This window comes from Lissotriton helveticus, chromosome 11, assembly GCF_964261635.1.
Source record: "Lissotriton helveticus chromosome 11, aLisHel1.1, whole genome shotgun sequence".
Lineage (NCBI taxonomy): Eukaryota > Metazoa > Chordata > Amphibia > Caudata > Salamandridae > Lissotriton > Lissotriton helveticus.
The window spans coordinates 1,039,299,472-1,039,324,695 of NC_136072.1; the positions used below are offsets into that span (position 1 = coordinate 1,039,299,472).

At 43.5% G+C, this 25,224-nt stretch overlaps 1 protein-coding gene across 4 annotated transcripts in view; it reads left to right on the forward strand.

Annotated features, from left to right (window-relative positions):
• The window catches only part of HVCN1 (hydrogen voltage gated channel 1), a 183,682-nt gene that overhangs the window by 123,062 nt on the left and 35,396 nt on the right, over positions 1-25,224 (forward strand). For 2 of the 4 annotated variants that reach the window (XM_078667476.1, XM_078667477.1), the window contains exons 5-6: positions 12,285-12,397; positions 22,651-22,739. In XM_078667476.1, coding sequence (XP_078523602.1) covers positions 12,285-12,397; positions 22,651-22,725 — 188 coding nt within the window. In that variant the 3' untranslated portion in view covers positions 22,726-22,739. The remainder of the gene's footprint in view (positions 1-12,284; positions 12,398-22,650; positions 22,740-25,224) is intronic. The other 2 variants (XM_078667478.1, XM_078667479.1) reach the window with 1 other exon arrangement.

Sequence of the window (25,224 nt, forward strand, 5' to 3'; positions counted from 1 at the left end):
TGTAGAAAACCGGAGCACTCCATTGTATTCAATGGAGTGCTCCACATTCCAATGTTCTAATGGCCTGTATAGCCCACTTCTTGCAGACTATAAGGCTACATTAAATAAGGCTAGTATTTCTTCCTTTTGTCTCTTCCCTGGACTTAAAAACATATCTTCAACTTAATATTGTATTCTCATGGATACCTCTGATCTTTTGAATATCTCTAGGCACCAGAGTGAATATGGATTTCTTTTTATTGTAACTGTATACATGTACCAGCAGTTGGTGCCATCCAGCTCCATAGTGAACTCGCTCACCCTCCGGATGTGAGGGTGGTGACGTGTGTATAAAGGTACAATCCCCTCAGGGTGACATCCGTCCTTTTATTTCTGCACCATTCAACATGGATCTGGATCTCAATTCCCGACTTTGGTCAGGTTTCAATGATTCCAAGTTGTGTTTCTAAATAAGACCTCTTGCTTGGGAAGAGTCTCCCTAAAAACCATAGGCTTTAAGCTGTGCCAGCCTGCAGGAAACGGATATTATTATTGGAGTTTTATATAGCACGAATTAGACCTGAAGGTATCAGAGCGCTTTACACGAGCACCAGATGCGTTACAGATGGACACATTCATTTTTGTTAGGTATGGGGAGATTAAGTGATTTTCGCAAAATCACAGAATGTTGAGCATCCCTGCCGAGACTCCTGCTCTGAGGTCGACTGCTCTAGCCGTTAGGCCACATTCTCTCCCCGATATGGTACACAGTTCTGCATGATGTCTGCTAATGTGTCTGCATCCAGCCACAAAACAAAGTTGTGCAACAAATTCTCCCATATCCATTCTAAAGCAATCAGGGAGCCGGCAGAGAAAGTATGTTGAGGAACACAAAAATGTGGCAGATCACGATCAAAACAGCAGACCCGCTCCAACTTATGGGTCTCCTCCAAGTTGCTTTCCAAGTTAAGTCTATGATGATGTTGAGAGAGAAGTTGTGCCACAAGTACTAATAGGCCCATCTGGAATGATAACCATCTCCCCACTCCTGCTCCAGGGAGAAGCACTCCAAGGAACTTGACTATGCTGGCATCTACTGACTGAGGGAAGAGGCCTGGTGCACCCTGATTTTCCTGCACCATCTTTGACCCTGCAGCAAATAGTGGCTTTTAGGGAGTGCATTCTGCAGATTTTCAGAACAATGAGGCTCCCTCTGGCGTACCTTCATGCCCAATGGATTCTCAAGGTCCCCTAGTCCCACTGGCTGGTCCTTTCCCTGTATAGACTAACCCTGTTGGGCTTCCATCAAGTTTGTTGCTGGTGTCCGTTTGTGCATCCACATGCGTGCTGTAGGCTCCATTGGCACCAACTGATCCAGTGCCAGCGCTTTCTCTGGATCTGATACCAATGCACATTTCCGATCTGTAGCGAATATCGCCCCACAAAAGGCCCATGCCTTTGTATTAAATCACCAAGGAGTAACCTCCCAATTTGGATGAAACATTTATATAGATGTCACTACTATTGTACACACGAGGCCATATTTGGGTCGAATTCTGATATTGTATGTGGGCTCCAAAATGTTCCACATGCAGAAGATGATGATCAGGTGAACAAAAATTCTGTAAACTTGGCATGATACGTTGGAGTGCTTACTGTCCTTTAACTCTGCCAGGACAGACACCCTGATGTCAACAGAGACTAAGCTGTGTTCTGCTCCCCAGTTAGTTACCAGGTAACTGTCATATTACGATCCACAGATACCCAGCATTTCAAACTTATCACCCGACTCCTAAAAGTTTGGTAGTTCACAGTTCTACTACAAGGTCGGCCCCATTGCATTTTCTACTGCGCCGTCTGATATGGAATTGAAATGTGGTGAGGCATTTGGAAAGAAAGTCTATTCTTCTGCCAACTTGGCCCTAATATCATTGAATATTTCTTATCTCCTTGCTCGGTAGACATGTACTCTTGAGGATATGGCCAGCGAGATCTTGTGGCCTCCCTAATGGATTCAGTAAAGGCATTTGTCCAGGCAATGTGGGAGAAGCAAGATGCAACAAAATATGCTCCAAGGGTGGGTCCGAGCAATGAGCCGAAGTCCCGCCTCCAGCCTGCTCAAAGAATCCCTTTTATAGGGCTTATCCTACATACTCTGACTTTCAGGGCCTTTCCATCCTGCAGTGTGTCTTAGACTTTCAGGATGCGAGCCTGTTGTATTAAGCTAAATCCTAGGTTCTGACCTAGCAGTTCTGAGGATTCTTGGCCATGTGCATCTTGCTCTCCAAGATGCCCATTGGCATGTACATGCTTTGAATGGAACACCCACCTACTGAGGGCACAGCACTGGGATTACATTTCTGGACAACATCTACATTTTAATAGAGGCGGCCCGGGACATTGGGTGGTAGCTGGTGGACACTAACATGAACTTGGCAGTCCAATCTCCCTACTCCATCAGAGATCACAGTATGGATGATTGACTATCAACTGGAAGAGGTGGAGATCAGAGCTCTTTAGTCACCAGCATAAGCTGCAAATCAACCTTCTAGAGCGTGCACCAGTTAGTTAGTTTTGAAGGCCTTCCTCTTTTTCATCAAAGGGAATTATTTCAGGTCTTGATGGACAATACAATCATCATGTTGTACAGCATAAAGCAGTGTAGCGTGGGGTCGCGGAGCCTATGCCAGGAGGCACAAAGTCTCTGGAAATGGCTGTGATCTGTTGATAAACAGATCTCCCTAGCGGTCAATCAGAGGGTTTGCTGAATGCCAGGGCGGGTCAGCTCAACAGATATCAGCTGATGGACCACGAATGGCGTCTGCATCAGGAGGTGTCGCAAGGCATCTTACCCTGGTGGGGCATTCCTTGGTTAGATCTTTTTGCCACCAAGAGAACACCCATTTGTGAGATTATTGCATGCTGGTATTTACACTAAGAGGTCCCTTAAGAGAACTGATCTGGTGGCAGTGGAAAGTTGGTTGTGTACGCTTTACCACCTTTGCCTCACGTTCTGAAGAAGATCAGCAGAGACCTGGCTCAGAATATCCTGGGTCTGCCAGTAGATTGTGGTAGCCTGATCTGTTAAGCCTGAACATTTGCGCACCAACATATCACCTTTTCGGGAAGCCCTTCTATTTTAGCACCGGGGCAGGGTCTGCACCCGAATCTGCACGGTCTACATCTCTTGAGTTGCAACAACTGAGTACTTTTGACTTATCTGCATAACAAGTGGATATTAGTCTTGCGGCTAGACGTCCTTCTATTAAGTCTATATGTTTTGATCATAGAGTGAGCTTTGTGGCCTGGTGCTTGACCATCTCATTGACGCAATATAGGCAAAATGATCTGACTTTTTGTTTTTGTTTTACCTCTGGCACAAGCTTTGCCGTGGGCTCTGTAAAGAGTTATTGGTCAGCCCTTTCAGCCTTTCTCTGCTTACAGGACCACCCTTCGTTATACAAGTCACCAGTTGTGATGTGTTTTTAAACAGGACTAACATATATGCTCTCACCTGTGCCTTCGATGATGCTCCTGTAGGACCTTAACTTGGTCCTTCCGATCCTAATGTTTAAGCTCTTCAAGCTCATGTACAGTTGGTCTCTTGGAATGCTAATCATCAAAACAGTATTACATTTACTGCTGTGCGCCTTGTCATTGAACTCCAGGTACTATCAGAACAACCTCTAAACCTCACCACCTTCCCTGACAAATTGATGCTGCTGATTTCTGCATCATTCTTTCCAAACATTTTGTCACCCTTCCACTTGAGACATTCTTTTACTCTCCTCACCTTTTTCTAACTGACATATCCCTTTAAAGAGGAGGAGAGGCTGTATCGATTGAATCCAAAAACCCTTTGCCTTTTTCTTCAAGAGCACAAAAGAGTACTGAGTGGATGTGCAGCTTTGTTGACTTTGCTAGTGCTTGGAAGCTAAAAGTGGTGCAGAAGCTAAAAGTGGTGCAGAAGTGAACACAGTCCAGGTGAATCATTGTGTTCACAAAAACGTGTTCTGCCTGACCAAGAAGGAATTCCTTCAGGGTCCTTTGGAGCCATAGCCATAAGCGGAGCCATAACCATCGTTATACCTGACCCAACACAGAGCCTGATGGGCATGGTCTGGTGCTGGCCAAGGACATTCACCCTGGATCGGAGTCAGTGTCTTATTTACTGGATAGGCCTGGAGAGGGAGATGTTTGGGAGGGGTCTATGGACCCTTATGGAGGTGACCCATTTGAAGAGGACAACTGGTATGAGAAACTGGGTGAGGCTTTTCGGTTAGACACCTCACCTAACACTCCCTGATTTCTTATCCTACTGTGGCTACGGAGGAGGGAGCCTCTTTTGCGATGGTGGTGCGCAGGGCGACTTAGGTCCCTGACCTTCAGCTGTCCGCTGTGGCAGTCAAGACTAACGTCATGACAGAGGTGCTTCAACGAGAGTCTCCCCCTCAGAGCTTTTACTTCTATTTAATGAAGCCCTTACGGATATCCAGCTTGGGACCTGGTCCAAGTCCTGAATAGGAGGAGTTCCTGTGAATAGGACGATTGACCTCTGCCATCGTCCCACTCCTGAGGATGTCCGTTTCCTTACCCAGCATCCCAGCCAAGAGAGCTTGGTGATCCAAGCCTCCTCATCCCGCATTCATCCTGGTGCATTCCCTATCGCACCACCAGAAAGGAAATCCAAGAGTCCAAGAGGCTGGACACCTTCAGTAAGAGGATGTTCTCTTCCACCAGCCTGGCAATGCAGTTGGTAAAAACCTTTGTAACTATTGAGGCGTTATTCCCATACGCTTTGGGATTTGTTGCACAAGTGCTCCCTGTGGTCCGGGAGGAAGCCGGGGGCGGACTCTCTCAGGCAGTTGCTGACTTTAGGGATGCAGCAGAGTTCTCCATCAGATGTGGACTCAATACGACTGACTTGCGAGGTAAATCTATTTCATTGTGCTCCTGCAGAGAACATTTAGTTTTTCAGAGGATGTCCAAGCTTCTCTCATGGACATGCCCTTTGATGGCTCTTGCCTATTTGGAGACAAGACTGATTCAGCACTGGAGCGCTTCGAGGCCAGCAGAGCAACGGCTATCTTCTTCGGCTTGTCTATGGCCCCTTCTCAACTGCACTCCACCTTCTGTCTCTTTTGTGGCTACAGGAGGAGTCTCCAGCATCATTGATACTCTCCCAAGTACCATAGCCATCAGGCTTCCCAGCCTTTTCGTGGCTGAGGGAGTGGGTCCCACAAACCATGTGGGACTGGTGGCCACTGGTCAGGTCAGTCCACCATCCCCCCCTAGCAGCCTCTGCCCTCAAGCCTCTTTAGTCTGCCCTACGACCATTGAGGGCATCCCGTGGGAGGCTGGATGCGCCATTACCTCCCCACTAGCGGTCAGTAACATCAGATCGATGGGTACTACATATAGTCCAAAGGGGCTACTCCCTCCCCTTTGTGATACCTCCTCCACCCATCTCACCCACTTACGATTGCTCCATCAAGAAGTGCAGGCTCACTTGGCCAAGGGAGTCATAGAGAGGGTGCCTGCATCAGAAGTAGGTTGTGGTAGCTATTCCCGCTACTTTCTGGTACCCAAGAAGGACAGAGTACTTCGTCCCATCGTAGGTCTGCGCCTTCTCAAACTTTTCTTGAAGAAGGAGACATTTTCAAAATGCTTATGCTCGCCCAAGTTTTGCATGCGCTGGACCTGGGAGACTGGATGGTAGCATTGACTTACAGGACGCTTATTTCCACATCACCATCCTGCCAACCGTCAGATGTTATCTGCGGTTCATGGTGGGCCCTGAGCATTATCAGTTTGCTGTGCTCCCCTTCGGCCTTACCAGCATTTCTCGGGTGTTTACCAAGGTTATGGCTGTGATCACAGTTCACCTGCGGAGGTTAGGGATTTCGGTCTACCCTACCTCGACAACTGATTGTTGAAGGCAGGTTTGCCCCAGGCAGTCATCACCCACCTTAAGACTAAGGCAAACTTCCTACACTCGCTGGGGTTCACTGTCAGCATGCTGAAGTCACACCTGACTCCTTGTCACACGCTGCATTTCATCAGAGCTGTTCCGGACACTTTGCAGTTTTGGGCCCATCCTCCAGAGAGGGGAGTCCAGGATATTCAGGCTATAATACCGATGTTTTAGCCTCTTGTCTGGATTTTGGTAAGACTGACTCTGAGGCTGTTGGGCCCCATGGCATTCTGCTGGTGATAAATGCCCACTGGTATATGTGGGTGGCACAGCATCAAGGTAATTTCTCCGACATGGTCCAGATCTTGGAGGGAACTGAACAAGACCTGCAGTGGTGGCTAACAATCCGCAATTGGTTCAATGACAGACTCCTCTTCGTTCCCCAGCCAGAGTTGACTAGTGACAAATGAGTCACTTCTGGGCTGGGTGGGAATTGGGTAGAGGTAGAGATCACAGGGCTCCGGTCTACGGCAGAGTTCAAGCTTCAAATAAGCCTGTTGGAGCTTCGGGCAAACCGCTTGGCATTAAAAGCCTTTCGTCTCGCAATCAAGGGGAGGCTGGTGCAGGTGTTTACCGACAACACCACCGCCTTGTAGTACTGCAACAAACAGGGTGGGGTGGGGTTTTGGATACTGTCAAGAGGCACTGCGCCTGTGGACATAGCTGGAACTTCAGGGCATCTCCCTGGTGGTTCAACACCTTGTGGGCTCTCTTAACGCCAGGGTGTGTGAACTCAGCCGAAGATGCCTAGTGGATCACAAATGGCGTCTCCACCCGGAGGTGGTGCAAAGTCTTTTAGCAATGGGGAGAACCTTGGTTAGATCTGTTAGTCACCACCAAGAGCCCGTATTGTCAGCAGTTCTGCGCGCTGGAGTTTCCAACGAGACACTCGCTCAGAGACACTTTTCATCTCGGGTGGAGCTCTGACCTCATGTACACCTTTCGACAAATACCACTCCTGCCCAGGGTTCTCAGGAAGATCAAGAACGACTGGGCCCAAGTCATTTGTGTGGCTTTGGATTGGGCACAGAGAGCGTGGTGTCATGCTCAACAGATCAGGATAAGCGATCCTCCGGCCTGACTGCCTATTATGGAGGGTCTTCTGTCGCAGCAACAGGGTAGGGTTCTGCACCTGAACCTGCGTACCCTCCACCTCCATGCATGGAGATTGAACGGCGACAGTTGGACAGATTGCTACCTTTCTCCTGAACTCAGTGAGGTTATTCTGGCAGCCAGGCATCCCTCCACCAGGATGGTATATGCCTGCTTCTTTGCTCAAGCTCATTCCGCTAAAGAAGAAGAGAGACTCCACCACCTTGGCCCAAAAATAGCTTTGTCTTTCTACCTTGACTGCACAAGAGAGTTTCAAGCGGACGATCAATTCTTCGTGGGTTATGTGGGAACAAAGAAAGTAAAAGCTGTACAGAAAGAACCATCTCATGATGGATTGTCCTTTGCATTAAGTTTTGCTACACATTGGCCAAGAATCAGCCCCCTGAGGGATTGCAGGCTCACTCTACAAGAGCCAAGGCTGCAACCACTGCGTTAGCGTGTAGCATTCCTCTCTTGGATATCTGTCAGGCAGTGATGGGGTCATTCCTGCACACATTCGCCAAACATTACTGCCCAGACAGTTGGGTCCGTCGTGATGAGCACTTTGCCTGTTCCGTCCAGCAGGACTTCTTTTTGATTTATTCAGATTCGCAGACCCACTTCGAGGAGATATTGCTTGGGTATCTATTCAAAAGTAAGGAATCTGCAGCTAGAAATCTCTATCAGGTGAAAAAGTTACTTGCCTTCGGTAATGCCTTATCTAGATGAAAAACTTACCTTTATATGTGAAATTCTTCTCAGTGACATTGTTGCTATTTGGGCTTCCTTCTTATGTTAACTGTGTGTGCTGGACCAGATAGCAACACCCAAGTGTAGCAGGCTATGACTGGCCAAGAGCCACCACTTTTTGTTTATTGCTATTACTGAACTCTGGATTCTTATAAAGGTGTGCACCAGTCTATCTCACCTCTGCACAACACCTCTTGCTCTGATTTCTATCTTACTATTACAACCTATGACTATATACATACATATAACAATATTGTAGCCTTAGGCACAGTCATTCACTTACCAAGATCACATCTAAAAGTTAACTGGACCAGAGAAGAGGTAGTCCTATGCCCGTTGTGTGCCAGAAAGGGTGCTGGAGTTGGACAAGAGCCAGTGATGTCCAAAGTGCCCTCATTCATCAGATTAACTTTGCAGAGGCACAACTGCATCACATGATGAAAAATAAATTAACAAACATGTAGAACCGGGGCATTTGTTGGGTGCAAGTTCACCCCAAAGTTTTATTGACCCTATTGACAGATGAAAGTGTGAGTGGACCCACAGGGATGTGGACGTGTGGTGATAGAGTAGACCACAGGTCTATGCAGTGCAGTGGATACATCATTCTAGTGAGCCACCATTCCTGGCTTAAAGCAACCTATTTAACAATGTAAATACCTATATACAACATATATACTTTACTACCTTGTTTCGAAAACAAGCTTTAGTGAAAATCTTGTGGCGCTAGTAACTCAGGGTACTCAGTCAGTAGGTTTAGTGAAAATTTGTTGCAGAACCTGGTGGATATATTGTGTGCCTGGTACCCCTCATGTTGATGTATGTTTGTTGCCATGACAATTTCCCAAAGCGGCCAACATCTTCTGCCCATCAGTGTGTGTTTGAACCTGAGTCTTAATGTGTTAACCTAATTTTTTCCTCAAAACCTGCAGTTTTTACTTCGTCCACTCTTCCTTTGGCTTAAAAAGCTTATGACATAACACTCGAAGCTTGAGCAATGTTCATCGTATCAGCGGCCATTTGCAGCAGTTGGCATGCATCTACTGCTCGGGAACAGTCCTCTGGTGCATTGCTCTATTCCATTTGCTACCATCAGTACAAGGGCGCTCCTGAATCATGAGGCATGCATATAGAGTAGCAGAGAATGGGTGGCCCTATCCTGCTGGAGAGGTTGGATTTCATAATTAGTAAGAGAATTCAAGAGGTGAGTATTGGGTCTTGGAAACCAGGCACAGTGCAAATGGCCATTTCTAACATTTGGGCACTATAGTGCTCCATTCAAAGACCCTCCTCTTTCAAAGGGATATCAGACTAACTTGCAGTCCATAAATTGTCCCTAGACCCTGTGTCCACCCCCCCACCCCGCCCCCAATTCTGTATAGATCAAGCCCACTATGCACAGCCTGAAGCTGCACTCTACACAGGGGTGTACATAACCCAAGCACAGCATCCATCTTGGAATGATTTTTCTTTTGCTTTAAAAAAAAATGACAAGATAACCACCCCACCTCCGTGCATATGCATGGCGCCCATATGAGGGGGGTGGGGGGGGGGGAGGCAAAACATTGGTAAAGCCGAATAGGTTTCACATTGGCTTGTCAATGCTTATTATATTTCTTGAATTTTTTTATACATTTTTCAAGAAGACATAGGAAGTACATAGTAGAATCAGGACATATACATCTGAGTAGTCTTGTACATTGGTATCATCAAAACTCAATGCTTATTAATATTTCATTTTCTCCAAGTAGGCGACAGCAAGTTAACCTTTTGCCCAAGATTTAAAAAAAAATGCTGGTTCAGGAGAACATGACGTGCAGAGATGTACTCTTGGAAAAATATCTTTCTACAAGAACAGATAATTTTTTTCTTGCACAAAACAGCAAAAATTATTTAATACTTACAGTTATAGGAAGAACATGTGGTGCACTCTAAGGTGTCTTGTTGATGTTGATGGTTCAAATGTAAAACTACAGCAATTTACAAAAAAGGTATGAAAAAAACATAGAATTCATAAAAGGAATATTCTGGGTATATAGATCATTTCTATAAGCTCAACTCTATCTGGTAAATGTATTGTCTGTAGAACAAAAAGGAACTTTTCACGTTAATCAGATGCAACATTTTTTCCACAAAATAACTCCTTATTTATTGACTAAACTGAGAGAGCCATCTACATCCGGTAATGAGAATGAAGGATGGGACAATTTTCCATCGGTGGTGAATTGCTATTACATAAAGCACACCACATTTTGCACAGAACTAAAGCAAGAGTGGTAACCACCTCAACTTGAATGAATGAGTGCTTTTGTAAAGCGCGACGTTCACTCCAAGGAGCATCTTGGCACTAGCGGAATAGACTTAGAGAAGTCTGTAGTAGGAAACGGCTGAGGATACCGCTTGGGATGAGTGTCAGATAAGAGATAGCACAGTATTATCTGGGGCAGCAAACATCCATGTTTTTAACAATTTTCTGTACCTGAGTTCAGATTGTTCAAGGCTCACCTAGGAGGGCAAGATATTCCAGGCTTTAGTTCCTAGTACAGCCATAGCCTTTCCCCCCTCTCGATTTCAAACGAAAGGTAGGGGATGCTAGGAAGTTTCCAAAAGATGACCGCAAGAGGCATTGTGTGGTATAGGGACTGATTCTGGACCTTCGATATTTCAGCCCCGTTGACTTGGTGGCCTTGTAAATGATTTTTAGAATTTTGAAAAGGATCCTTTTATGAATTGGTAGCCAGTGCAGGATTTTGAGTGCTGCTGCTGAAGAAGAGCCCTTGGGTAGCTTAAGCACTAACCTAGCTGCCGCGTTCTGGACCACCTGTAGTCTTTTCAGAACAATCTTGTTTGCTCCTGCATACGGGCTGTTGTATTAGTCCAGATGAGATAGGATTAGTGCTACCACTACTCTCGTCCTAGGGTTCATGGGAAGTAGATCGAGGAATTTTCTCCTCAAGATCTTTATTGTGTGGAAGCACATACCTGCCACAGCAAGCGCTTGCTTGTGGAAAGATAGTGTGGGATCAAACTTGATCCCTAAATGCCTCACAGTATCTACTGTGTTTCGGGGCGGAACCGTATTTGATGGCCACCATTGGTTGGGCGTGAAGAGGATAGATTTTCCAAACAGCATGATTTCCGTTTTTTGGCTGTTACATTTAAGATGGTTAAGTTTCAGCCAGTCCATAACTGCAGTTACAGTGATGACATTTCTCTTCAGCCACTGTGGAATTCTTGTCTAGGTTAAGAATTAGCTGTGTGTCGCCTGCATACGAAATGGATTCGATATCAAAATTGTCCATCAAGGTGAGCAGCGGTGTCATATAAAGATTGAATAAAGTCAGGATTAGGGATGAGCCCTGAGGGACCCCTGATGACGGCTGTATTTCTGTGGATTTGTGACTACCAAGTGTAACTATGTTACGCCTGTTCTCTAGAAAAGATGATAACCAGGGGAGCGCCTTTTTGGTAATGCCACTATTTGCTAGCCTGTCTCTCAGAATATCATGAGATACCATATCTAAAGCGGCTATAGGTCCGAAAGAATCAGTATTGCATCCTTGCCCTGATCTAGGGCAAACTTTAGGGTTTCAGTTGTGTGTAGCAGCACTGATTCTGTTGAATGGCCAGAACTAAAGCCAGATGGTTTAGGGTGTAAAATATTTCCTGACCTAGGATTTAATATGGAAAGTTTGAACCTCCTTGCCTGTCCCTCCTGTTGGTATAATAACTAGATATGACTGGAGTAGTTGATTAATATAAAGGCTGCACAGGGCTCAGTTTCTCTGTGCATATCACAGTGTATATTTGAATGTGTGTGTGTGTGTGTGTGTGTGTGTGTATATATATATATATATGTGTGTATATATATATATATATATATATATATATATATATATATATATATATATATATATATGTGTGTGTATATATATATATATATATATATATATATATATATATATATATATTTCTTTTTTTTTATGAGTTTATGTATTTGGATCATGCACAAGATTAACAAATTGAAAGCCTTGCATGAAATTTGGAAATAATTGATAAATCGTTCTTCACCCTGCCTCCATATCACTAAGTATTGTGTTGAATCTTAACACATTGTTGCACAGAACAATATCGTGCAAGAAACAGGGGAGATTTCCCATGTGAATTGCCACGGCAAAGCTTACTAGTTTTAGGGTAGAGCATTTCAATTGTTGCGTGGGGAGGCAGGGATCTCTGGGAGGCTGCGTTAAATGGTTATGCAGAATTTACTCCTACAATACATCAATCTGGAATATAAATTGCCACCTTTGGGTTTACCCCTATGTCAACATAAGGAACATAATACAAACAATATGGTTTGTACCAAAATGGTTTGGATACTTACTGTTAAGTTGGTAAATGTATCGGACATATAAGCTATTGTTCACACCGGTGAAAAAATCAAAAATAGTATACGTAATGATGTTGTAAATGTGAATCTTTCTTACAGGAATAATTATATCAATTCAGATACGAGCTGAAGAAAAGATAAACAAGCTAAAGGATGAGAAGAAACAACTAGCAGATCAAGTTGCTCTGCTCCAACAGCAAAACAGCGAGAAGGTATTTTTTATCTATACTGGTAGTGAGTTTGTGTGTATATATTTATATATTATACATAACTGGTAACTACGTTATGATACAATAGTGCCATTGAAATGTTCTGGTAACATCATAAACCATGAGGCTGAATGCCAAGTGGTTTGTAAATGTCACCAGGACGGGAAGATGGTATCATATTACACATGTTACCTTTTATGTATTTTGTTTTATATTGCATGGTTATTTTGGGTTAGTTACTTTGACAAATTATTTTGTTTGAGAGTGTAACTAACCAATGGCCATGGATTGGAATTCGAATGTTTCAATTCTGTTGACCTTTTATGAATAATTGATAAAACTATGGACAGTGGTATGAGCTAGTGGATATATGAGATGCTGTGGCACTATTTTTCTGGATTTACTGCATTTGCCATATAGTTTTAACCTAATACAGGATTTCTCCAAAAATTTCGTTTTCTATTTAAAGTGGATGAAAACAATACTTCCAGAGAATGTAATGTGCAGCATAATTTGCTTATTTGCCACATAATTTAGATAACCTTACAGCACATTTTATTCCTTAATGCTGCATAATCCTAGCTGGCCCTGACAATTGTAAAGCTCTCCATTCATTTGGGGACTGATGAAATTCATACTACAAAAGAAACTGAAATATTTTCCATATTTCATTATTTCATTTGAAATGGTGTTTTTATTTTTTTACTACTGCATTTTGGGCATTGAAAGCACTCAAACATGGGTCTTTCATACATTAACATGGTTGAATCATTACCTTTTTATTGAGCTGTGATATCCCATTGTGGTGTTGTGATAGATAGCAGTATCAAGAAATTCTGATAGAAAACAAGACCAACACTAATTTTAGTAGCTTAATCACCTCATTGAAGAACACCCGAACTTCAGCCAAAAAGCTGACAGTATCCTGATTTCCAATTCTCTCAAAGGCAACTTAGTTCAGATTTCTCCATCATTTCGTGCGGAAGGGAGCCCTGCTCAGAGCTCTGCTTTCTACTCACTGTTTTGTTCGGAAATCCCTTCCTTTTCTGCTTTATGCCATTTTCTGCATCTGTGCTTTTGGAAAATAATGTCTGGAAACTGGGAAATATTTATTTCTCTTCAAGAGATGATGGATTCTCTAAGGTAAGCTTTGTCCAGTGCTTGTGGTTTGTTTGAAAAAAAATAGTGAATGTGGTAGATGACCCACATCATCAATGTATATATTGTCTTTACTCGCAGCATAAGATTAAGGACTGTACAACATCCTGGAAAGTGTCTGTAAAAAACGCTAAATGTCAAGGAAGGATGTTTTCTCTGTTGGCTCCAGAAGAGGAAAGCCAGTGACTAGGGCTCTTCAGATGAAAAGTCGTCTCATAGTAGTCTCTATGAAAGTAAGAAAGTGCATAAATGCCATAGGGGGAGAGGGTGATACATTTCCTTTAAAGTGAAATCTGAGGACAATCCTCCATTTGCCTATGGAGAACCTCCATGAAAGGTCTTGAAACAATGTGAGAAAGCCGGATAAGCTGCAAAAGCCATTGTTTGAGGTGCACTCTAAAACTTTGTTAAAAGCTTCAACAACAATGAACCCTCCACAATGGGTGCACACCTAGACAGCCAATCTGACTTTAAAGCACTGTTAGCATCCCTTGCCCTGGTAACACCTTATCGTCAATGACTACACCAACAAACACTTCACTGTCGACGATCGGGATCCTATCGACAACAACACCATCATTGATGATATACTGTTCATCATCTAGTCACCTACCGCCTGCCACCATAGATGACTGAATCATCGGAGACATCGAAGCAAATGTCTGTCACTGCCATCTCACTTGTGGTGGGCAAGTGCCATTTGAAACGCTGCCCAGCAATATACTTGTTCTCCCTGTCAAGATCGGGATGCAAAGGTTGAGTTCCAGGATGAAGAGCTTTTTGGAGCTGCAATGAACACCTATCCAGCTGATTATCAAATGGCAGGAGAATGACGATGATGACTACCACATCGTCATGACCGAGAGAGGAGAATAAGGCGATATTCCAAAGAAAAAGATGAGTTCCATTGGAAGTAAAAACATCCTCACTATGAAAAACATGATGATGAATATTATGAAGGGTCACACGATCAGGAAGATCAGATGGTTAATGTCACTTCAAGCCTTATTAACAACCTTCATGCAGGATTATTATAATCCGCTTCCATCCACTTCAAAACCTACCATCACACCAGCTAAGCCCCAATCGCCTCCAACACCGCCCCCTTCTTCAGTACCTCTGCCATTACTGTGGTCTCTGATTCAGCCAAGACATGTTCTGCAGATAATAATTTACTCTTCAGTGACGATAATGTGCAGGAGGAAGCAAAACGTCTACATCACCTAAAGTGAGAGTCAATGATCCATCATGCATAGGTGGGCAGGAATTAAACAGCCAAGTTGTGCAGATCCCTCTATTTTGGTCTAAATGATAGACCGGAGAGAATCAAAAAGGAAAAGGCTTCCATCCTAGGACTGCAATGGGGAGGAGGTTACAAATACACCCTATTCTTGCCATGCACCAAGGGAGGATTGTGTTCGAACCCCTGGGAACCTTTTGATCTCCACCCTCTGCCTTGGCAAAGAGTTGGGGGGAAGCTAGATTCCACGGCCCTTTTTAAAAATAAAAAAAAGTCACCAGGACAATTAATAGCTGTCGCTGAGAACGGTGAACCTTGCGACCTTCCTTAATTAAGGGCCAGTATCATTTTCAGACCCTAAAAATGCAAGGGGATTTTCTTTACTACGTTTAATGCCCCCACTTCCTCAATACCAGTGACAGTAGGTGTCCCCTACCCTCTTCACCTTGTCCTAGAGGGATATTTATTCATTAAATGTGTATATATATTTATCTTGGTGGTGTCTTCTGCAGTTGTAAAGCTAGCACTGGAAGCATACCTCCTTCACCCTCCTAATTATAAAGGTGTGAAGGAGAACATGAACAGATGATGGGCACCTCTAACCCTTGTTCGCAGATGAAAACAGGGCACCGCCATTGAGCTGTCTGTTGGCAAGATCCCCCCCCTCCCTGCAGGGCTGAATGCCAAGGTATTAGGCGTGATATCAGGTAGCATTTACATTTTAAGTCCCAGATGAATTTTCACTTTCTGCTGCTGTAGAATTGAAGAAATAACATTGAACTTGACATGAGATTGTAACTCAACTTGGAATAGGATTTTTTTAGGATTTGGTGTAGATCAATTCATTTAAAAAAAAAATGTTAGATCAGCTTTGAAAATGTAATCATTTCATAGTTCGTGAAGACTATGTCCTTTACCTTCAGCTTAGAGACCCTTGCAAATAGCTGTGCGCAGCTGGTTTGAAGTCACGGCACCTGGGCATAAAGTATAGTGGGCATAAAATAAAACAGCAAACCAAAACACTGACAAATTTCAGAGAGAATTTATGGCGAGCAATGTAACCAATGCCCTGCTCATGACTTTACACGTGATTGCCAAGTGCTTCCGCCCAAATATGTGTCTGATTTATCTGTGACGCTTTCTTTAGTTAGGGACTTGAAGATAGGCATCTTCCAGGCCCAGAAAACACATTAACTCCACTTTCCAAAAGGACCATTTCTGCTAATGTCCTCATGTTGAAAAACTGCTTGCAGATAAATATGTTGACAATCCTCACATCCATGGTCGGCTGAATGTGGATGTACCTCTTCTGTATCCGCACGCATGCAGAGCAATTTCCATGGATCCCCCTGCACATCTCTATCACATCCTTGTGGATCAGCATCTGAACTTCAATCTGAACCTCTATCTTTAATTGCTAGTGGAGTTTTCTTGACTTATCTGGGCATATGATGATGGCAGCTTTTTTATGAAACCTAGTTGTCCATCCCCTATACATCTTGATCGTTTCCCTTCAGCGTTTTACTGTTGATGCTCTTTTTTGCGAGTGGAAGTCTCATGCCACCACGGAGATTGTCACACTGTTTCTAGTTGTTGTTCTTCGATTGATACCGTGCTCTCTGTGGATGCGTAAAGGATCGAAACTCTGGTTGCATCGCTGTGGTACTGCTGCTGATATCAATAGGGGCACATAGGAAATAACCTCTGTAACTATGGTGGTGGCAAGAATATACTGATCTGGGTAATATGTCTATCTGGTCCTGAAATGGCATAAGATGGCTCACCAGCAATATTCCCATTGCCTGTTGGTATTAGCTTTGATGACTTGACTTCTTTTTACAAATGGATTCTTGACAAATATGGTGGTGTTGAACTAGACCTACATCTGGCATATCGGGGATGCTTTAATTCAGTGCTAGTATACAGTTTCTCAGGATGAGCTCTACCCTGGCTTATTACTGCAAAGGCAGGAAGAGAAATATATTTGTCATCTTTTCTCGCTGTTGTCTGTTAGGCACATTTTGGCACCACCAAGAAATCATTGGGCTTCTGCCCAGCACTTCTGCTTTAGCTGTGTCAAGGGACCAAGGTGACCAAGACATGGTTGACTGTCCCTTTTCTGCCAGCAGGCATCACAGCTGAACATGTTTCTTTGAGGGTTTAGATGTGTAGGGTCAAGTCTCGTGCTCTGTAGACTTGTGCTTGAAGTAGGTTTGACCCTTGTTCTGTTTATGTTTCAATAGTGGTGGAGTGAGAATGTCTTTTCTGGTTCCTGATGCAAAACAAATGCACAACCAGTCTCTCTGCTTCCTTTTGCATCAACAGACAAAACTCCTCTGAAACACTCTCCGGTACTCCTGATTTGTGTCATGCACATCCCTCTGTCTTCCGATGAAATAATTAGACGGTAGAGGGATCAGAATCTCTTTTGAACCTTTGTGTTTATCCCTTAGATCAGTATCATCTTGCAGAGGCTGTATCACGTTGTGCCGTAACCCAACAGGGCTGTAGGGTTCAATCCTTACTCCTAATCAGTTTCTTCCTCTATAAAGGGGATTTCTGGATCTAGGCCTGTGAGCAGGGAGATGAGGGCTGCAATGTGGCAGTATTTCTTTGGTTTCCTCTTCATGCTGTCAGAGCATCAACTTGAGAGTCTAAATATATTGTCTTCCTGAAACCAGCAGCTGTATAAGGTTGACTTCTTTAAGAACCATTTTCTTTACCTTTTAGTTTAGTCTTAGGGTATAATCTTGTGATTTTACTTTTCTTTCTTGTCCTCCTTTGCTTTTATTTTCAGAAGATTTAATCGTGTATAAAAATACTATTGAAACATTGTTTATCCACCACCAACAAAAGCAGGCTACAATATTGAGAACAACTTCTGTGCATTCGATAATATATGAAATAGTAACTGAAAATGAGTCTTGTTCTGAGTCTAAGCTGTTTTAGCCGGATTTCATTGCTTTCCCTGAGCCATTTCAAGATTACCTTGATATACTTTAGAAAAATTCTTTGATACCAGTACTGGAGATGGGGGTGGGGGGGGGGGGGGGGGGGGGGTGGGGCCTCTGATTTGGATTGTTGGACAATCATGCTGTCCAATCCAGCAAGATACAATATGTTCGCAAAGGAAGGAGGTGGGGATTCTATTGATTTCTGAAAGTTTGACAACCTATAAAGGGCCGCAGTGTGAGGAATTGGCCGATATTAAATGAGACTTTCCTGATAGCCTATCCATCCTTAATTGTGAGCAATGTTGACCACCATTGTCTAGCAATGTTAATGCGTCATTGGTTTCAAAAGGTGCGTCTGGAGCTAAAAGGATAGTGTGGCATAGTACATTGAATACCCTCCCCCTTAGGCAGCCTCGAACTTGTGCTGTCCTGTGGCAGCCGATTCAAGTGAAATACGGAGCAGCTTTGAAGCAGCCGCTTAGTGTTTCACTGAGCAGGCAGCAGTCCACCTGCACTTCTAAGGGGGGAGAGAGATCCCCTTGCAGGGAGGTGCAGTGAGTCACTGCACCTGCCTGCAAGGGGATGTATAGGGAGTCCACGGGACCCCCTGTCCCCCTTGTAAAGGGCTGGCATCAGGGGGCGCATGACAGCACCGTAACTGACAGCTTCTTATCATCCGCACCCATGTCTATAAAACGGCACGGGCGCAGAAGCAATGGGAAAACACCCTCTTGTGATAGTGCTGCCACTATATGTGCGCCAGCGCTATTTATATTACAAAAAAGCCTGCACAAGTGTCTTTCTGTAAAATCAAAGTTCCCTGGGGGCACGCACAAGGGAGCCAATGGAGTTCCTTCAAGATGGGGATGATGTAGTCCTAGTTCTTTAGGCTCTTGATGAGACTTGCTGTGGCATGTAGGATGTCCTTAAGCGGTGCCAGTGTGAAGGCCGGGAGGCAATGGAGCAAGAAATTAACACCATCCAGCTGTGAGAGTATGTAGGCAGTTCTGACGTCGCTTTGTGGAAGAAACTTTTCCTCTGATTTCCATAGTGAAGAAAATTGTTATTATTATTATTATTTTCTCTATCGCAAGTATCTTAGCATAACCTGCTGCTGCCACCAGGGGTGATATTCTAAAAACTATTATTATTGACTTTGATTATAGGGAGTCTTTTAGTGAATTTATTTTGCTTGCTACTGTAAGAGATTTCCTGATGCAATACGCAGATGATGCCTGTATCATAACTTGCTCCAAATCAGCCTGTATCCTGCCCGGATCTATTGATCTATTCTATCACTTTTGGTACTTTATTTTTTTTTTAAACTCTTTTTATTAACATAGCTCAATAGACCATACATTACAATACGCGTTTCCAACAGTGCACAGGAAGGCAGGCACAGTACTTCATCAACAGTATGTTTACAGGGTGCTTTCAGGCAGTGGAGGCCCCCAATACCGCTCAGTCGCTCAAGCTCATTCCTCTGTACTTTCGCCAGGCACTTTTGGCACTCTTGATGTTAAACACCCTCAATTTTATCAACAAGGGCTTTAAATCTTTTCAATGGAAAAGGCTATTTGTTTGTATATTTTTCAAGGTATTCAATCTGGCCTTTTGGATAATGTTGCATGTTTCTTGCACCTATCATCACTAGTTCTTCATTTAGCTCCTATTAGGACTGATCTAGCTTCTCTTTTGAGGTAATCATCTATTTGAGCATGGTTCATTGTTTTCAGTTCCTTTGTTAAATTCTTTCTTTGAAAATTTAAAAAGGTTAATTCAAAAATGTTGCATTGCTTCTTTCCAAGACACAATGCCCACATTCTCTTTGATCAACTGCAGGCAATATTAGATTGTGTGTGACTGTTTTTCTTTTTTTGCCTTCTATTCTACTTGGGAAGAAACCCCCATACTTGCTCTTTACACCCCCCTCTTTTTTTCAACTAACTCCTCTATCCCTTCCATCTTCAAAGTGGCATGTGCTTGGCATGTCCTATATTTCTACAGTGGAGTACCCTATACCCCTTCACTTTCCCTGTGTCTTCATTATAGTTACTCTGCTGACTGTGCTATCCTCTGACCATTACCTCTTTCCATGTTCCATTTGTCTCCACCTCTTTTTCCTCCACACTCTCCCTTTTCTCTGTTCTGCCTTCCTATACCCTCTGGCACCCCTTTCTCATTTACTACCGACCCCAAAGCCCTTCTATCTCAGATTGCTACCTTTTTCTGTTTGCTGTCTCCTTCACCAGTGCACAGTCACCTACTCAGCGGTTGGTCCTCTTCAATGAAAACTATGAACTATGAAAGGACTCAAAACTCCTATGCTGTCTGCTGTCCAGGGATAGAAAGCCCTTTAGTATTTACTGTACAGTTTGGCACTATTGGAGCACAGCAGATTTTTTTCCTAGCTTTTAAGCACCTTTTTTTGGAGTGAATTTCTTTTTTGTTCTGTTCAGCGTTTACTGAGTCAAAACCTTTTGTCAATATGTTTTAATCATTTTTTAAATATTTGAAAATGGCTTCTTGTGTAAATTTGCCTGCTCTGTCTAAGGGGTGGATTATCAAAAAGGCTAATAAATGAAGATGTATCCATTAGCTATCACAATTTTTCACTGGAACAACGTTGTGTATAGAAACTGGTCACACAAGCTCTGTTGTGTCACAAAAGGTATATTGAGTCTCAAGACAGGGACTGCATGGCAGATTCAGTGTTGTTTTGCAGAGAACATCTCTGTGCCTGGAAAATGTATTGACAGTAAATGATGGAAGATCAACTGGACCCTTGGTGAATGCACTCGGGAGGAAATTTGCAAGTTTACCATTGGAGGTTCTTGCATACTTTCAGCGAAGATTTCTGAACACTTGGGTATGGCATCTGAATATGTACTCTAAAATATTGTTTGACTATAGTATCATGGTCAGAATATCGCAGGTAAATATATTGTTTTTTCATGTTAGTAAATAATATTGGTTTTCTTTTAAATATACTTCAAGAAAGTATTGTTCAATATTATATTGTTTTATGTATTATGTTATTTGGTTATTTGTTTTAGTAAATGTTCTTATAAATATATGTTCAATAATTTAATTTGGTATTTTTTATATAAAAAAATTTGGGATTCATTAGGGGATTGGGTAGGTAGCATATATCTAAATATACATAATTTGGGTACATATTAATTGTAAAGTGTATTCATTTTTGTATGTTGGAGTATAGATTTATAATAGTTGTGTATGATTTTTTAGTTTGGTTTGTCAAGGTAGTGGGGTTGACAGTGTTTTATTTTAATGCTATCCTAATTCATATATAAATAATTTAAAAACATTAATTTGAGTAATTTAAAATACATTATAAATGAATCCTAAAAATGCCAGGGCTCATTTAATTCTATTTGATAGATTGTAAAGAATAAGAAAATGTTTTTACATTTTTTAGGGGATTCGAGGGGGGGGGGGTTATAATTTGGAGGACTCATTTACATATGTTGTGATAAAAGTGATTTTAATTTTACATTATCAGTATTTTTACAATTTTTATTTATAAACTATTTGGGATTCACTGTTTGTTTATATACATTTTAATACATCTTTAATTAAAAAATGGGTGTTGCACATTTGTTTTAATTTTTTTTCATTATATAGTTAAAATACTTGTATGATAAAAACATCTGAGAGGAGTTGTTGGCCTAACGGCAAGGGCGCTCGACCGCTGACCTGGAGAACACTGGGTTCGAGTCTCGGTAATGACGCCAAAAACATCATGTGATTCTGGGCAAATCACTTAATCTCCCCGTGCCTAACAAAAATGAATGTGTGACCTCATGTAACCTAACTGGTGCTATGTAGAGCGCTCTGATACCCGATTTGGGTCAAGTTCGCGCTATATAAAACTCAAAAAAGAAAAAAAAAGTACAATAACAATTTATTAGTTTACATTTCTATTAAATTCAAATCTGGTTTTTGATAGGATATTTAATTACTCCTGTGTGATAAACAATATTTTTGCATATTTTAAGTTGGGATAGTGAAACAGAATGGACCCCCTCCTGTTATCAATATTTTCTCTAGTGTTAGTCACACAGGAATAAAAACAGAAATGCAGCCCTCCAAATGCCTAATGTATGGATTTTCCCCAATGTTTGTTGGATTGATGTTAGAATGTTAAATCTGCCCATCTTCGCTGCAAATATAAGCACTCTCCCAGTGTTTGTGAGACAAGAATTACAATAATAAATCTCACTCTTCCTTTCCTTCTCGCAAGTATATGCTCCCTCCCATTCTTAGTGGGGCTGGAGTTAGAATACTAAACCTAACTCCTTCCTCACCCCAGAATCTCCGCAATTTAAGCACTTTTACCAGCGTGTGTGGGATTGGAGTTATAAAAGTACACCTAGCAATGGTGACTAACACACATTAGTAGGAATACAGGATACAGATTTATGTGTTATCCCTTTTTCAGGGAAAATAACTCGCAGCTTTGCATTTTGTTTACCACTTTTGGGCATAGGGGTCCGGGCTACCTGTAATCAGTGTCCTGCAGTTCTCCCCTTGGGTAACACCATTCTCAATAAGGTTTTTAAAAATGGCTTCCATACGATATATGACATGGCGATGTTATGTTTTTAAAGAACTTGACTGAGCCGTCAAAAAAGTCAAAGCACATCCACACTGCGATGGGTGTCAAACCTGGAGAGTTTGCTGTAAGTAAATATTTTTTCAGTTCCTTAATACATCATAGCGTAAAGGGAATAAAGATCCTCAAATTACTTAATTGTAAAACCAATTAAAGTTGACTAGTTGGAGTGGAAAAACCTGATAGCTTTAGATTATTAAACATGAAATCTTTGTATTGTGATTGTTTTAGGGAAAATTTTAACTGAAAAGGTATTTTTCTGTAACAGGAGGCAGAAATTAATAGACTTCAAAAGCTTCTACACCAGCATACCGTTGTTCCAAGCAAAGGAAGACAGATCTGAGGCAGTGTGAGGCAGTAAGCATTTGTAACCATTTGCATACTTCTCCGTTAAATGTATCCGTGTCAGACTAACATACTAAATATATTTGAAGGCTTTTAAAATCCTATTATTCAGGGCTTCATTCTTTGTAGCATGAGGAATCCACATGTTTTGGTGGCTATAGGATTTGGGGATAAGGAACACACATGCTGACTATACAAAAACACTATCTGATGTCATTGCCCCCAATTTGAGAGCATTTTAGGTACTTCTATTTAATGAAAAACGTTTATGTTCTTGTTTAATAAGTTTCTGTATTGTTTAATATATATATATATTGCCCAGTATTAAAACCTAGGCTGTGTTGATATCAATTTATGCAACTTTCTGTCAAACGATTGCTTGAATTTTTATGGTTGTATTTTCAGGTTCTTACAATAATATATAGGTAATAGTGCATAAACTTGAGTGCTGACAAATTGTAACTTCAATGAATTGGATTACTGCTAAGGGATGAATTGTTGTGAAATGTGAATAAAACAAACTATTTAACCTTGTTTTACAAATCATCCAGAGCTTTCACAAAAGGGTGTGAAATAGTTTGTGACTCGTACTAATGAGATATTGAGAGGTACAACAGTAGCATTATTTCAATGGCTACTATTCCTGGTGCAGTTTTCTTCATCTTGAAAGTATCCAGCCTCAGCATGAGAACCCTGGAAGCTTTTGGAGGTTGTCAAGGTGCTGGGCCACCACCTACGAACAAACACAAAACAGTTATGTCAAGAGACTGCATACAAAGACCATTGTATTTGTGCCAGGAAATGTGTCCCCTTTGGGAAGTGAGGTAATAACTTCTTCCCTCCACACAAGGGAAAGGGACTGCAATTGTAGTTTTTTCATCACAGTGAAAATTGCTAAATGTCTTCCTGACTTCTATGGGTTAACTTATTCCAGTGGGGTGCAGAAAATCTGGCAGTGGCCTATACAATTACATTCAATACACCCTTTCCTTCCCCAAAACGCTCCTTCTATTATGACTCCATCCTAGAATATACTTGATAAAGAAATTCGGCTATCTGATAGCGACTACTAGCCGCAGATTCCTTAACGTAGAATTATCCCCAGGCGTGAGACTGGATCGGGAAAACTTTTCTTTTCCCCAGCATCTCTACGCCCTGCCGTCGTTCACGGGCGTGACGTCAGCGAGGTCACATAAGCCCCACCCCAGTGCGCCAACCTCAGTTTTTTCCTTCACCGCGTGCAACGCGGATCCGGTCTATGCTCTGGGCCTGTTTAGGCCTTTCCCTTCGCTATTGCGAGACTTGTGACAACAGTGTGCGGATGCCTTCTAGCTCTAAAACGTGTTCGTCTTGTGGACGTCTGATGTCGGCGACGGACCCTCACCTCATTTGCATGTGGTGTTTGGGGGAAGATCACGACTCCACTGACTGCGAGGCGTGCCAACAATTGAAGCCGAAGTCGCGGCGGGAGCGCCGGATGAAACTTCTCTCGGCTCGCATGTCCAGGTTGGCTTAGTCACCTTGATCAGCTTCTGCAGAAGGGATTCGAAGCAGCCGTCATCGCCGTTGTCCTCATCCCTCCCCTGTGCCGCAAGAGCGTCGCTCCCCTGTCGGTAAGTGTCGCAGTTTGTCCCTGAGGGCTGTTTTCTGCCCTGTTGGGGGCTTGGGATCTCTGCGGGTGATGTAGCCCAGCGTATCGTCCCCCTATCCACGTTTCCTTGGTGAGGGGGTGTCGGGAGCCCGGATGGAGGCATATGCTGCGGCTTTGAAGGCCTCGCTGGCTCCTCCTCTTTCTCCTCCTGGGGCGTCCGCAGATCCCTTGCGCTGTGCGGGGCCCTTCGTGGTGCCGGCGGCGGCTCTGGCCCGATGACTGGCTTGGATCCGGCTTGGAGGATGTGGTGTGGTTGGGGTGCGACCCTTCGGGGGTCCCTGCTTCGGTCCAAGGCACCCGGCTTCGCCGCAAACTCCTGTGGGAGTCCCTGTGGCGTCACCGGAGGTCGCCGGGGTTCCGGTCGCATTCCCAACCCCCTCTTGGCCCTTTGACAAGGTGGTCCTGTCTAAGGCCGAGGTGACGCCGCTCTGGCGCAGGCAGCTGCTGGCCCTGGCGGCGCCTAAGGGGTCACCGGACACCCCTCGTCCCATGGGCCGAGGCTGGCGGGGGACTCCTCGTCAGTCTCCGGGCCCCTCTCGTACCTCCGTGCAGGCGGCCGACTTAGTGGAGGCCGAGTCGGCCCTGGCGGCGCCACAGGGGTCAGCGCCCCCCTCTCATACCCTCGTGGGTCAAGGCTGGCGGGGGTCTCCTTGCCCCTCCCCGGGTCCCTCTCGTCCCTCCGTGCAGGCGACTGCCTTGTCAGAGGCCGAGTCGGCCTTGGCGCCGCCATGGGGGTTGGCGGGCTCCTCTCGTCCACTCATGGGTTGAAGTTGGCGAGGGGCTCCCTCCCATTCCCCAGGTGCCCCTCGTCCCTCCACGCAGGCGGCTGCCTCGTTGGAGGTTGAG